Source organism: Thermobia domestica, chromosome 4 (assembly GCF_964235325.1).
Source record: "Thermobia domestica chromosome 4, izTheDome1.hap1.1, whole genome shotgun sequence".
In the NCBI taxonomy this organism is placed as follows: domain Eukaryota; kingdom Metazoa; phylum Arthropoda; class Insecta; order Zygentoma; family Lepismatidae; genus Thermobia; species Thermobia domestica.
The window spans coordinates 278,455,529-278,470,870 of NC_137457.1; the positions used below are offsets into that span (position 1 = coordinate 278,455,529).

The 15,342-nt window shown below is 32.4% G+C and overlaps 1 protein-coding gene across 4 annotated transcripts in view; it reads left to right on the forward strand.

The window, feature by feature from the left end:
* Positions 1-15,342, forward strand: part of qtc (GRIP domain-containing protein quick-to-court) — a 252,314-nt gene that overhangs the window by 213,440 nt on the left and 23,532 nt on the right. For 3 of the 4 annotated variants that reach the window (XM_081755956.1, XM_081755957.1, XM_081755958.1), the window contains exons 4-7: positions 2,358-3,013; positions 8,601-8,775; positions 11,230-11,325; positions 14,067-14,153. In XM_081755956.1, coding sequence (XP_081612082.1) covers positions 2,358-3,013; positions 8,601-8,775; positions 11,230-11,325; positions 14,067-14,153 — 1,014 coding nt within the window. The remainder of the gene's footprint in view (positions 1-2,357; positions 3,014-8,600; positions 8,776-11,229; positions 11,326-14,066; positions 14,154-15,342) is intronic. The other variant, XM_081755960.1, reaches the window with a different exon arrangement.

A 15,342-nucleotide genomic window follows, 5' to 3' on the forward strand; every position in this document is an offset into this window, starting at 1 on the left:
GCACAATAAGCAATTTTTAAACTGTGAGTGAATGTTACTTTCTTTGCTCTTTTCTTATTAATTCTCTTATTTTCACTTGCGAAATAGCTTTAAAATCGTAATTTAAATTTCTGCTTAGTAAATTATCACCAAAGCTATGCATTTCTTTTAAAATCTCACGCAACTTCAGCATTACGTACAGCTTTTTTGGAGTTCAATTACTTGCCATCTGGTGAGTCCTTGGATAATTAAAAAAAATCTAGTAGTGGTTCGGGTAGTACTTTATGCAGTAGGTTCCATCTCATTAAATTCCGGTGCTGAAAGGGGGACGTGAAGTGCAATCACACACTTACTTTTGGTCTCTTCCACTGAAAATGCGCAAAGCTTTTTGTTATTATTATTACAAACTCATATTTTAAACATTTTTGCAGAGCTTAAACTTTTAGTACAATATATTTGAATACTTTAGTTTTATATTTGGACATTGTTTCACCGTATTGTTCACCATATTGCAGTTAGCATCTACACAGTAACTAGAATGAAGAAGACAATAAAATACATATTAGCATGCCTGCAGCACTGAATATTTTTGTTCAGAAACCACAGTGCGTTACAATTAACATCACAGTGCACTTTTAAAATTAGTTGGGTAATTTTATGTTACCAAGCTATTTAACAAATTTATTGAAACCAAGTTCAAGAAACAAACAGCGTTTAGTCGATGATACTTCTCGATTTACTTCTTAAGAAGCAAGGTAGAGTTTATAGAATCAAAACTGGAATAAAGAATGTATAACCAGTAAACATACTAAAAGTCAGCCTAGAAAATTTAAGTTTTATTGAATATTATGTTTGGAAGACTAGAATTTAAATAATAATAATTGTAGTAATTTGTTTAAGTGTAATTCATTAACGATTTTGATTTTTTAATTCTTTTAAAAAAAAAAAAAAAAAAAAAATTCTAAGATATTTTGTAGGCACATTCAACAACGTAAATATTCAAAGTTGATTGAGATAATCTTTAAAAAGAATAAAAAAAAGTAGTCAACCAAATTGAAAGTTTATAACATGGAACGTATTATTGTGTAGATAGGAACACTTGTTATTAATAATGGAACATATTGTTTTATTCATTTTTAATAATATTTTACAAAGTGATCACCTAAAACTTGCATCGAATAGATCATCACAAATAGAAGTTACAAATAGAAGTTACAATCGATATACTGTTTGTATAGACGTCAACTGTATATATATATATATATATATATATATATATATATATATATATATATATATATATATATATATATATATATATATAGATAGATAGATAGATAGATAGATAGATAGATAGATAGATAAAGACATTTGTAATTTATTGAAAAAATAAAAAAAAGAAGAAAGTGTACTTTGTACTTCTTTAAATGAAACAATACATTGGAATGTCATGTAAATGAAAGTACATGTGCTGAGAATATCTGATATTTATTGCATGCATCTAGTCTACAAGACAGGTACTATGGGCCAAACAATATTCTAATTTTTCCAATGTAACACACATATTCACAAATTATGTTCAATACAGGTATGATGTCCATTAGCTGCATGACATGCCTCCAGCCTAGCATATACAGATTGCTGTAATTTCGGTCGAAATGGTAAAACATTAGGCTGCAGTGACGTGGCGTTTCCCATTGTCGGGTTCGTTAATATGTCCTTGTTCACTGTGCCCTTTGCCATTCCCCACAAGGGAAGAAAATATCTAAAGGGTAAATCGGAGGAACGGGCTGGCGAATTGGCAAGTTCTTATTCCAATCGAATGATGGAAAATATTTTGTTATGACAGCTTGTAATGAGTCGTGCACTATAGGCTGGGCAGCCGTCATACTAGATCCACATGTTCCTTCTGATTTCCAATGGAATGTCTTCTAACATCGGTGAAAAATTGTTCCTTAGAAAGTCGACATACTTTCAGAAATCCAGTAGATATTTAATGAAAAAGAGTCCTGTAATATGGCCTCTTGTTCCAAACATTCATTTAATCTCCGCGGATGCTAATATGTTCTATTTTCTCGAAATCTATAGAAGTTTCATTACTTAATCTTTCGAAAGTTAGTAAAGTAAACACGTTATTTTGTATTTAGATATTTATTTGCTCTATTATTATTATTATTATTATTATTATTATTATTATTATTATTATTATTATTATTATTATTATTATTATTATTATTATTATTATTATTATTATTATTTACTTCTTTTTGAATGTAGGTCCTATTAAATGAAGCTAAGAAGGTTCTAGAACATAAGGATGAAAAAATCTTTCTCAGTTCTTGTATTATATTTCTTTTTTTCTTTCTTTTTGAATGTAGGTCCTACTAAACGAAGCTAAGAAGGACCTAGAACACAAGGATGAAGAAATCTTCCGGCTAACCAAAGAAGTAGTAGAGTTGCGGCTATACAAAGCATCTCTAGAAGCGGATAAGACGGGTAGCACAGAACGTGTACATACAAGTCATGAATGTGATGATAATTGTGTGCAGGACAAAGGTGTAAACTGTGTAAATACAAATGGTAGTGATGATCATCTAGTTGGTGAAAGTTTACAAACAAATGATCAAAGCGAAGATTCTCAGTGCACGACTGGAAATCTCACGGAAGATTTCAAATCTCCTTCACGGCATTTGGATTCTGAACAATCCGGTTGCAGTCTACTCCAAGAGGGATCGCTAGAGAAGATAAATTCTGATCTTCCTTCTTCTCTGGCAGATTCTGGACATTTTGAAGACCTCACATCGTCTTCGGTACATTCCAAAGAGTCCGTACATCTCCATCCGCATGGTATGGTGGACTGTAGACTAACCCCTGAGGAGGATAGAGAGGAAGAACGCAGAAGGATAGTCAATATGTATGAAAAGAAAATTGAGGAGCTTCAGAGGAACAATATTAACGAGTATCAGGAGCTAAAAGAAAAGTACAATGACAAAATAGAAAATCTTCTACAGAAACTTAGTGAAGTTAATACAAGGTAACTACAATTACAGTCTGTATATCTTCTTAGAGTTAGATTATTATATTGTGTTGATTAATAGCGTGTAATCTCATAATCAAGTAAGTGTCTCTAAATTCTTCATTCAATTTCATAGTACGCGTATTATAGCTTGAAAGCTGCTCATATTTGGATAAAACACCTACAGTTTGAAAGCAGTAGTATTCAAGTTTCGTTTGAATGGCGGAATGTGTCACTAATGCACACTAGTGACATCTCCTGTCAACCATCAGTCAACTCGCAAACTCCTGTTAGTATTTAAGGTATGGGAAGAATTCGACTGTTGACATGATAGTGTTTCATTCAGTGGGAGAAGGCAACACTGAATATTTATGAACTGGAAACTTCATGTAATAAAATTATTTTGCATTTCTGAAATAAATTTGCATTATTTTCTTAAAGCCAATAGAATACTTTGAAGTCATATATGTTCATGAATTTATACGCTTCCTCTTTCGAATGTAGGGGTTTTATCCACGTACAGTTACCCTTTTTTAAACTATACTACATTGAAATTAATGAAGATTTTAGAGACAGCCTATATTCTCCGAAATATTTGTTATTCTAATGTTCGAAGAAAATAACTACATGAATAAGGAACAACTGTTTAGGTAATGGTAGGGAAATTATTGGAATAATTTTGACAATTCTAGTCGCTAAGAGTCAAGGATAGACCTGATAAGGTATATATACTATACTCGATGAAACATTGTAAGTTACGTACACTAAACCTAAGTAAACCATGCGTACCTCTTATGACGACTCACCTTCACCTAACTGCAGAAATATAAACTTTTTAACACACTCTGTTACTGTCTTCCTCGGTAGTTTTGCGAAACTGTAAAATTACTAATTTAGATAAGAACTTTAAATCTAAATAATATTGAACCTAAGGAAATTTAAGTTTGTAGTCAATTATAAAACTTGTAACTCGATTTATTTCTTTACAAATTGGTTAATGTTGGTATGTGTATATAATGTGTGTGTGTGTGTATGTATGTACTACTTGAGTGTGAACATATTCAAACCATGTGCATGAGTTCCTCGGGGCTCTCCCATTTCCTTCCACTTTCTTCATTCCACCATTTCATTCATTTCTTATCACTGTATCCTTTAGCTTAGCCTACATAAGCGTCGGACGTAAAACTCGAAGATTTTAACATATTTAAAAGATCCAATACTAAACACTCAACGACTACCAAGTTATATATACTGTACTTGTCAGATATCTTCCATTTACATATTAATCTCAATATTTGTTCATTACAAGAAAGTTTTCTAAGTACTCAGTAATAAAACTTATACTTAAACAAACGAATGTACGAATGTAATATATTGAGCTTTTTTTCTTTCTTAATCATAGTAAATGGGTGTTTCTCCAAGTAATTTAATTTCAATTAATTAGCAATACAACTATAGTATTAATCTTCTGATCTACAATACTAAAATCTGAATATCATGTTACATATTTAAATTCTTATGCAATTTGTAATATATATATATATAATGCAATAAAACTCGGTTTCCGTTCATAAGTTGATGTAGTTCGAGCGTGTGATAGATCTAGACTGCGCGGGAGAACGTTAGAAATGGGCCAAAATGAGAAGTCAAAATTGAAGACCTATGTGTCATGTTCCACCTCCAGTTAACTTGGTATAAGTCAATTCTAAACGTGAATTGAATAATCGCATCTTGGTACTGTTAGTATAAATGATTCACAGTTATGCTTGATAAAATAAAAAAATATATATATTACTTTCTGAAAACCTATGTTTCTTGACTTATACTGTTTCTCCCGCGCAGTCTAGCTATTTAAAAAAAATCTAATATGAAGAAAAAATTTACTCACCTTATAAGTAATTTACTTAAGGATTTCCAGGCCCTAGATGAAGCCTACAGCAAGAAAGGGTGTTTCAAAATAACACTGACAACGTTTGGGAAGTGATTCCTGACACCAAGATAAGATAAAAAGTATAGACCAACCTGGGAGCACAAATGCTTCCTTTCGGAGTTATAGGCTACCGAAAACATGAAAAAAATGAAGTTTGAAGATCCATAGCTCCAAAACTATGGGACCTACCGTACTCTGGTCGAGACTTTACTAAGGAACTAATATGTGCCCTATCCAAAAATTCATGTTTCAGAATCCTAAGGTACTGGCGCAACAATTTTTATAGAGGGAGTTTGGCTACGGGCATATAATTTGAAGTACTCACCAACTACCTTTATAAAAATTGTTGCGGAAGTATCGCAGGATTCTGAAACATGGATATTTGGATAGGGCACATACTAGTTCCTAAGTGAAGTCTTGACCTGACTAAGGTAGGTCCCATAGTTTTGGAAGTATGGACCTTTAAAGTTCTTTTTTTTTTTCCTATTTTCGGCAGTCTATAACTCCGGAAGGAAGGATTTGTGCATTCAGGTTGGTCTATACTTTTTGTCTTATCTTGGTGTCAGGAATCACCTAACACCCTATATATATATTCTTTTGATCGGAATATCTTTAAGTAATATGGAGAATATGTGGACAAGACATGAAAAGTATCCCCAAATGGAGGTACTAAATGCAATACAAAAGAACAAGACATAATTTTAAAACACAATTGGTATAGTAAATTTTATCTGTAGAAAAACCAATGTAGTAAACATTTTTAATTTAAATTAAACTTATTCTTACCTAAATAAACGTCAACTGGTAATTAAGCTTCATAGCTCTTCTCAGGATTCTCTCATTTGCTTTCATTCTTCCATTCTACCGACTTCGTCATTCATGTAGATGTGATCTATCTGCTTTAACCTACAGAGTATAGCTGAAGAATGTTCAATCAAAGAGTTTATTTCATGAACAACAAAACTTAATAAGTAGCAAATAAGTTTAATATTTTTTGAATGGAAATCAAACTCCTTGTTTGGTGGCACAAAAATACCAACAAGCTCTGACAATTTCCTTCGGATATGTTGAAACATCTACATTATAAATGTTTAGATGGAGTGTGTATATAACATACAAAGAGTGAAAAAGTGACCGACTGGACCGGCACTCGAATCCGGGACTTCCGGCGTACTGTGCCGTTGCGTTAACCACTACACCACCAAGTCTGCTTCCCACAACAGCCACTCATTCTTTCACTCTCGACGTCGGTGCTCTCCACTCGGACCACGTGAGTTGTATCACAGACCCTGCTGTGCTTGAACAATCCCTGTGTCCATATATTGAACACCTATGACGGCTATGATTTAATATAGATATTAAATAATGATGAAGATTATGATCGGTTGATGCAGAGGAAACAACCGAGTTTTCATGTATAGTCTAGATGTACGATATAGAAAAGATCGGTGCCACGTGTCTGAGCGTCCATATGGTAGATTCGAAGGGGTGGGACGATTTTTTTATGGTAGATATATATGGGAGAAGAATTTTTTTTTCTCGTTCTGCCTTCGTTCCAGTGAGGTCTGAGGTTTACTTTGCAGAATGGTTTACTTTAATTGGAGCAACCTAAAGATCACCTCTACATCAGCACACTAATGCATCATCACAAGAAACTGCGGAGTCTTTATTTCCATACACAGTTCGTTGGTCTTCATAATGCATATATATACCCTGAAACAGAGAGAGCCCTAAGTAATGCAGATTCTGCATATAAATACAAGTAATTACCTATTTATCTAGTTATTTTACTTATGCTCTCACGTATTTATCTTTTATACTCTGTAAATAAAAAGTTCTGTTACCTCTTAGTCCCCCTTTTTCCCATATGGACGCTTATGGTTGCGGATAAAACAAGTAAAACCCTAAAATATAAATCTTCAAGTAAGGAAAAGCAGCATAATTTACCATTCATTGTCTTATGTACAAAGTTAAGTCTAAAATGAGTGTAATATGAAGAAATAATAATTATTGGTAATAATCAGAGTTAGGATATTTAGGGACAATTTTCATAGGAAAAATGAAGGAAAAAAGATCCGAAAAATAAGATGCAAAAAGTGAAAAAAGTGCTATATCTCTCAACTATTTTAACACTTATAAAACAATTCTCTAACATGAAACAGTTTAATAGAAATTATGTAAATCTATAATACATATATAATATTATCTATATAACGAGTAAACTACACACCTATATTGTTTGTCACGACGGGGAGGAAAAATTATCAAGCTATTGTATTTTGACAACATTAAGCTTTTCTAAGCTGTTAAATATAAAACCTGTTTCTATTTTGAGAAGAAATGCCTCAAAATAAAAATGCAAAGCTGCAAATTTACGAACACTAACAGTTGGTTACGACAGACTATATTAGAGTCAAAAGAAGAAACTAGTTTTAAACCAAGAATAATGATACGGAACAAATTTTCATTCAGTCTTTCATCATTATCCATCATTTTGGTCAATTTGTACATTGAAGTTGCTATATTAAAAAAAAAAAAAAAAAAAAAAAAAAAGTAATACAGGTGAATGGGATCTAGGTCTGCACCTGAAGATATATAGCTCAATTGTTAAGACAGAAAGAAGATAATGATAGTAGTGTATATAAACAAATTGAAGATGGAAATAACGCTGGAGTCCAGCGGTGATCTTGGTAGGGAAAATATCTTCCGAAGTGTTGTTAAGAGGAGGAAGTGGTTAAGAAGGAAGTCACAAACACACTTACTCATCCACAATTATTCTACTCATTCAAAATTCATGTATTTTCATTTTTTACCATTTTATTACACCCTGATCAACTGGGTAGCTGGCCCTCTTCGACCCGTTGGATCTCCTTCCCGATTTAGACTACAGTATTTCCCTATTATGACAATTTTATGCTTTTCCTGATTTTGACTTTTTGATTTTCTTTCATGATCATATTGCACTGAATTTAATTTTCTTCTAATTCTTATCAATTATCTACAATATATGATAGGCACTTCGAATTTTAGTCGGCCAACCATTGCAAATGGCGGTGTTAGCCATTTGAATTTTTTTTTTTTTTTTTAGTACACATACAATTTTATACAAAGAACTCTTTTTTTCATACATGTAAATCAATTTTCCTACATTCGTAGCACACAAGACCTTAGATGTTGGTGCAAAAAATTTTAAACACCATTAAAGGTGAAGAAGACAAGACAATACAAGAAATAACGCTACTTTGCATAAGAGCTTTGTTGCTTCTCTTATTGTATTGAACAGCTAGAAGAACACAAAATAAATTCATTAAAGTGAAATAAGATTTTTGTTTAAAATCATTGGAATAAAATTTTAGGAAGTACTAGTGAAGAGGACAGAGAAGGGAAATTAGCAGATTACGGAGATAGAGGAACAAAAGTCCCAAAAAGCGAGAAAAAGGCTGGAAAATGATCTCTAATTCCATCTGGAAGCAACATTTGACGTATTCCTGAAAGCCCTTTTTTGTTCTGAAAAGATACGCACCTAAAAATCCTAACTCTAGTATTAATTATACAACTGGAAAAGTTCAGTGTTCTTATCATGAAGATAAAAATGGTTCTCACAGACTTTTTCGTTAAATCAAAGTTATTAATGACAATATGTGAAATTAAAGCAAGCGCCTGTTGATTTCTTAGGTATTGTGAACTGAGACCAGATTACGACAAGGCTCAGGACAAGATTCGACAACTGGAGAAGGAAGTTGAGACGCTAAGGAAGGAGCTTGATGAGCAGGAAGAGAAACAGAAGAGTATGTATCTCAAAATGTATATCAAGGGTCAGGAAGCAGCTCGGTTCGAACATGCAGATCAGGTCAGTGATTCACAACGTAATGTAATACTGTATTATTTATTCTTATCATATATTCCGCCTAACCTTTTACTTTTCTGGATCCTTACTAAATAATTTATTTCGTTAATTTTCTGTACCTTCTTTTACTTTACTTACCATTGTTATATAATATTCTCTATACATCACTTTCTTGTTGCTGTAATACCATTTACTGCCATTCCATAATATATTTTCTTTAGTCCTTCACTTTGTTTCTATATCACCCGCATTATTTTCTATGGTTCCTTTTATTTTATTTGTCTTTTGTATGTTATGTTTTCATATTTTTTCATTGCCTTTTATTCACTTTATCTTTCCTAAAACATAAATAAACATGGGACGTAAAACTGAAAGATTTAATTTTTTTCTGTTTACTTCACTTTATCTTTCATATGATATTAATTTTTATCTTTCTTCTCTAGATCATGCTATATTATCTATTCTCATACAATTTCTCTAGCTCCTTTATATTGTATTTTTATACCACTAGCATCAATTTTTTCTGGCTCTTTTTTTTTAGCCTTTTTCCTATTATTTATATTTCTTCTTCTTCTTCTTCTTCTTATTATTATTATTATTGCATTTCTTTTCACTTCACTTTTTCTTTCCTATATTAGAATTTATTGTTACGCGTTTTTTGTATCTTTACTTCATCTTTTCAATGGTATAATTTACTCTTTTTTCCGTAACTTTGTTTACTTCTCTTTATCTTTCATTATTTATTCTTATCCACTTTTCCAACTCCTTTTATTGAACTCTTTCCTATATCATTTCTTCTTGTGTATTTTTTCTTTCAATCTTCTTTTAATACACTTTCTCTTTCTTATAGTATCATTTTATTTATTTTCGTGAAATATATTTTCTCAATTTTTTTAAAAATTTTTCTATTTGTTCCTATTATTTGACTTCTCTTTCCTATATTATTTATTCTTATCATGCATTATCTCAGTTCATCCTACCTATATAATTTATTCCCATTAAAATATATTCTTTAGTTCCTTTTACTTTAATTTATCGTTGGTATGCCATTTACCATATTTTCTACGTAGGTTTATTTCACTTTGTCTGATTTATTGCCATGTATTTCTATCTCTACCTTCTTTTAATAACTTTATATATATATATATATATATATATAATATCACTCACATCGATATTCCTGCTTATTTATTTCACCTTATTTCATTTATTGCCATTTTGTAGGTATTTTGTCAACTTCATTTTATTTCATTTTATTTTCTTATACTATTACTGATTTTCATATATTTTCTGGTTTCCTTTTCAATTCATTTTCTTAAAATATCATTCGATTTTCATCGCACATTTTCTCTTGTTGGTTTTACTTAATTTTATCGTCGCAATGATATAATTTATTGTTTTTTCTCCCTAGTTCTGTTTACTTCGTTTATCGTTTATTCTCATGTTTTTTTCTAGTTTCTGTCAGAGACTCTTTGTGGCCAAGTCGCGAACGGATGTTACTTTTCCGTGCGCTTGAACTTGAGTTCCATATACTCAGCGGAATACTAGGTTCAGATAAAAAGCCGAATAGAGCTCCCTGAATATATGGTTAGCATAGGCGTCTTTGGCGCAGGAATCCGAAGGTCGATTCTCGGCGGGAGCTCATGTGGTTCGGATCCCACGTTAAGTAGTAGGCTCAAGTCTCGTATAGCCTCAGTATTGAAAGAAACGTTTAATTTTAATAACCAGTCAGTTACTAAGATATTGGTGTGTCGTCAACATAGATTATTGTGTATATCTTATTTTCAAAGTTGCTGTGAGATTATTTATGCAAATGAGGAATAAAATTGATCCTACGAAACAAATTTGTCTTACAAAATTATTCAAATTTATTTTTTTACTGTAATTTATTTTCTTACTTACATATATTTCGACTACTACTCTTTCGGATGCATCAGCTAATTCTGGGAGTTTAATTTTGCCGTCTGACTGCTGTAACCACGTTAAAGCGAGTAAACAACATAATCGCGGATTGTGACCTCGCGTAGCGTAGTCGCTAACGCTCTCGCCTTCGGTGCGAGCAGTCCCGAATTCGATTCCCGGTGCAGGCACTCGTCGAAAAAGTGTAAAAAGTTTTTTTTTCAGGCCAGCCATTCTGAATGAGTTTTTCCTGGGTTTTCCTCATTCACACCAGGCAAATGCCGGGTTGGTACTTAACTTATAGGTCCCAGGCCGCTTCCTTCCTTCCCCCATCCTTTCTTTCTTCCCTTTCCCCGGATATTGTGCTTGTCGAGGGGCGTCATCCCTCATATACGTGACGGGCTAAATGACCTTAGATGCCAACATCCTAGAAATCTAAATTCTAAATATTAATCCTTTTAAAGATAACCTTGTTGTATTTAATTTATCTTCTGTAATATAATTGCATTGATCACTTCATTAATGGTAATTCATAACTAGGTTGTTTTTAAATTTCAGGTACTTGAATTTGCCCACCAGGCTCCGAACAGAGTTTCTGTTCCAGAACTATTGCAGCAATTGCAAGTGACGGAACAAGAATTGGAAAAAATAAAGGTATGAATTAGGCATCCTTTTTAACTTAAAAAATATAAACTTATTAGAATGCTGCTAGTGCTTTTCTATATATTTTTTAATGTTGGGAATATATTTCTTGCAAATGCTTGTTGAGTGGCTGTATACAGGGCGCTGCTAAAGTTATAGGCCAAAATTGCAGGGTCAAAGAAAAACTACTTTTTCAGAAATATTCGCGTGAAGAAGAAACGAATAGCGTGACTCTTTTTATGATTTGTGTAACTAAGAACAATGATGAAGACGGACTAACGAATTCCAATAGAAACTACGGCGTAACCAGCCAGAAATACAATGTTCAAGATAGTTGAGAAGAGTTAGCTATTATCCTGATACTAATCACCACTAACAATCAACTACATTGGGATTCCTCTATATTTGTTGGACAATCTCTTGTGCAGGTTGTTATGAATTTGTAAATTGTTTTTCTTGCGATACAAGGTAGGTCGATTGGAATATGTTAGAGCTTCTTACTTACTGCGTTTGGTTTCACAAGTAATAGAAGAGTCATGCTGCTTGGTTTTCTCACGTCAATCTCTCTTGCGTTCAATAACTTTTTTTTTAACGTTATATTTCAATTTTGTCCATTATGAGCACCCTGTATATTAAAAAGCAAATCTTCACGACTTCAATATGTGCTCTTGAGTGATCGCTTTACTTTGCAGACTTTGTGTACTGTTAATGTATTGTGATGCCTCTTAACTTTTAACTATCTATATGTATGTCTGTTGTCCATAGGCCTATGTCTATTTGTGAAATGTTTATACACGCTAACATTCTTCGCTGGTATTAAAGTAAGTACTTTGCGCATACTGAATAATATTAAGCGAGACAAATTCGGTATATTTGTTCTTTTTCTAGCCACTATTGCATGTTCGATCACGTATTACCTTTAATGTTTAAATGGTGTATATGCAGGGTGTCTGAATATGATTTTTACTGCAGAAACTTGGGTGAAACGTTTGAGACATGGATTAAATTGTAACGTCAAGTATATATTCTCCTATCTAGTGTTTATATGTTTTGTAAGAGATTAAAATTGTGTTAAAACCCACAAGTTGGTACCCATCGAACAAATGAACAACGGTAAGCTGGATATGATGGTGTTTCGGAATACCAATGGAAATTCGTGATGTCAGTTTGTACTTAATCAGACGTCCAAATGTTTTAGTTTCCATGATAGCCTAATTATCAACAGCAAAATTAATTGTATATAATGTTTACAACTCTACTAAAATTCATATGAAGTGTTGATTATTGAACAAAAGAAATCGCCCAATAAAACAATATTAAGCGAAGGTATCAGAGAATCGTCGTTAGTCAGACTTCTTGAAAATTTTTCTTTCTTCCACTGGTTCAGTATAGAATTGTCTGAAGATTGTCGATTACAATTCACACAAATTTTCTTGAAATATAAGGAAGTTCATTCCTTGCTGTTTATTTATATTCATTAACAGAGTTTCAGATATAGTTGTGAAGCTATTTTACACTGAAGACAACAATGAAATATGTGGAGGAATTTTAGAGGAAGTCAGCTGAGTCACTAGTTTAAAGGTATTATCCTAACATTAGCGTCATGAGCTTGAGAAAACAACCTTGGAAATACTGAGAATGAATGGCCTCGAGATTCAAATTTCGAACTTTCTGATTGCTAGCCGTTCATGTGTACTCTCTTGGATTACTTCAAAAATTTGTGAACACTTAATTGAGCTTTCAAATCAACTTGTACTTTCTTAATTTTAAAGGACAAGTCATTTATCTAAGAAGGAAAAAAAGAGAGGTCCAAGATTGAACCTTTGAGGTACACTGTGAATTCTACGGATGCTTTAGCACAGTAAATAACAAGGTATTTACTATAATAATTCTTCCAAAGTCAAGAAGAATGTTGTAAAGTTTATCACGTTTAAATTTGTTGACTATTTTATACCGAGTTAACATAGATTTTTTTGAGGTAGGACGCATTATCTAAAAGAAAAATTATAAAAGGGACTTGGAAATTATTTTTAAAAATCAATTTTATTTAATGCAAATACGAGAAACTCAGGAAAAGTTTGTAGCCTCCAGTATTTCCTCCTTTTAAATATTCCCTTGAATTATACTGGCTTGTTGAACCTATATAATCGATGTCTGCGAAGTTATTGTTGATCCCTAAAGAGAAACACCATGTACTATACGTTAAATTTCAATATACATACTCAACAGTTTGTACGTAATTAAGCTAAACGTAATGATTAATAAAAATTAGCTAAATCATAATACAAAGAGGAAAATACAGAATTAAATAATGTTAATTAAAATTATTATTGCTACTGAAAATAGAAGGAAACTTATAAGTTTATAATGATTAACAAATCGCAACTTTATGATTTATTACTTTCAAGCTATTATGTGATACTTTGAATATCATTGAGTTGAACATATTCAGCAGATATTTAGATTGAAGAAATAATTGTAAAATACTACATTCGTTCCATTCCAAATTACGATCTTACTATACGCAAAAAAAAAAAAAAGTACATATATATTCAGACACCCTATTTATAAATGTTTGGAATGTTTTTGTGAAAGTAAATTATTCTGATTCAGAAAATCTTAATGGATTTTTTTAACAATATTAATAAAAATAAAAATAAGGGATAGAAGAAAATTCGTGACCCCGTCCTTTCCTTTGGAAACTGTTATGTTCTAAGTTTATTGTATTCTTTTTCTAACACTTGGACTTCCAGGCTGCGGAAACCTTACACAAAGACAAAACACAGGCTTTGCTTAGTGCAAAGGAGGCTGTAACTCTCTGGATAATTGGTACAAGGAAGGTCTGTATTAACTGAAGTAACACAGATTCATTGTTATTTTTTTTTTCCTAAGGAATGAGTGCTTGATTAGACACCCTAATTTGTACTAGTCCTTTTTTTTATTTAGTTTAGTTAGTTATGCTTTCTTTACACACTGCATGGACCTGAAAGAAACAAATGCAATACTTTGCTAGAGATTGCGCATGCTTCTTGCATCTTATGTTAGAATTCACAGCATGTTTCACATAGGGCTATAATTATGACTGTATTTAAAAAATCTTCATTATAAGACATTTCCATGTTGCAATATTGGTGGATATCTTTAATTTTTGTTTGCTCCGATGTGTAGCATTATCGTATATAATTATAGCCATTTTTTTTTTAATATTAACACAATAATGTCCAGAAAACAAAACGTTAATTAATTTTCTGATTGATTTTGTATTTTTGAATTTGTAACACAATTCACGAGACTTAATTATGAAGAAGCATTCATCTGAAATGAACGTTACTGGCGGTGCTGTGAAAAATACTCTCAGTTCGTTTGAGTTCTACGTATATCATATGCTATTAATTTTTCTCCGAAGAGGCTTATAAAATACAGTTTATCTGTAATATTTTTTTTTTGGGGGGGGACACCGTAGTCGAGTGGTTAAAGCGTTGGATTAATGTCCGCGTGGTTCCAGGTTCGATTCCCGGCCGGTGCTTCCACCTAGCGTCGTGAAGCAAACTGGGGAGTCACTAGGTCTAGAAAGCTCCCGCCACGCCGGTTAGCAATAAGGCAACGCGGCACGCTGACCACGCTAGGCTGGACGTAGTTTCCACCAATCACTGACAGATGGCGTGGAGCGGCTCAGCCCTACAAATCGGCCCGTAATGCCAAGTGGTTTGGTTTGGTTCTATCTATAAATGTTACTAAAAGATTTATTGCTGATTCTTGTTTATGTATTTTAAGCAACAGAAGTTCGTATAACAATGGTATAACAACAAGGAGAATGCTCCAGCTGCGACATTTGTCCTTATGCTCATTAATGACAAAAATTATAAATATTAATATTTAATTGCATTATCATCATAATTATATTCTAGATTAAGAAATGGTCTATCCAACGTTTAATTTCAGTTTCAACACATACAAATAAGATGTATTCAGAAGCTTAAGCACGTAATCTGGCTTTAAATATTACGTAATGATAAAAGAAAATTTATC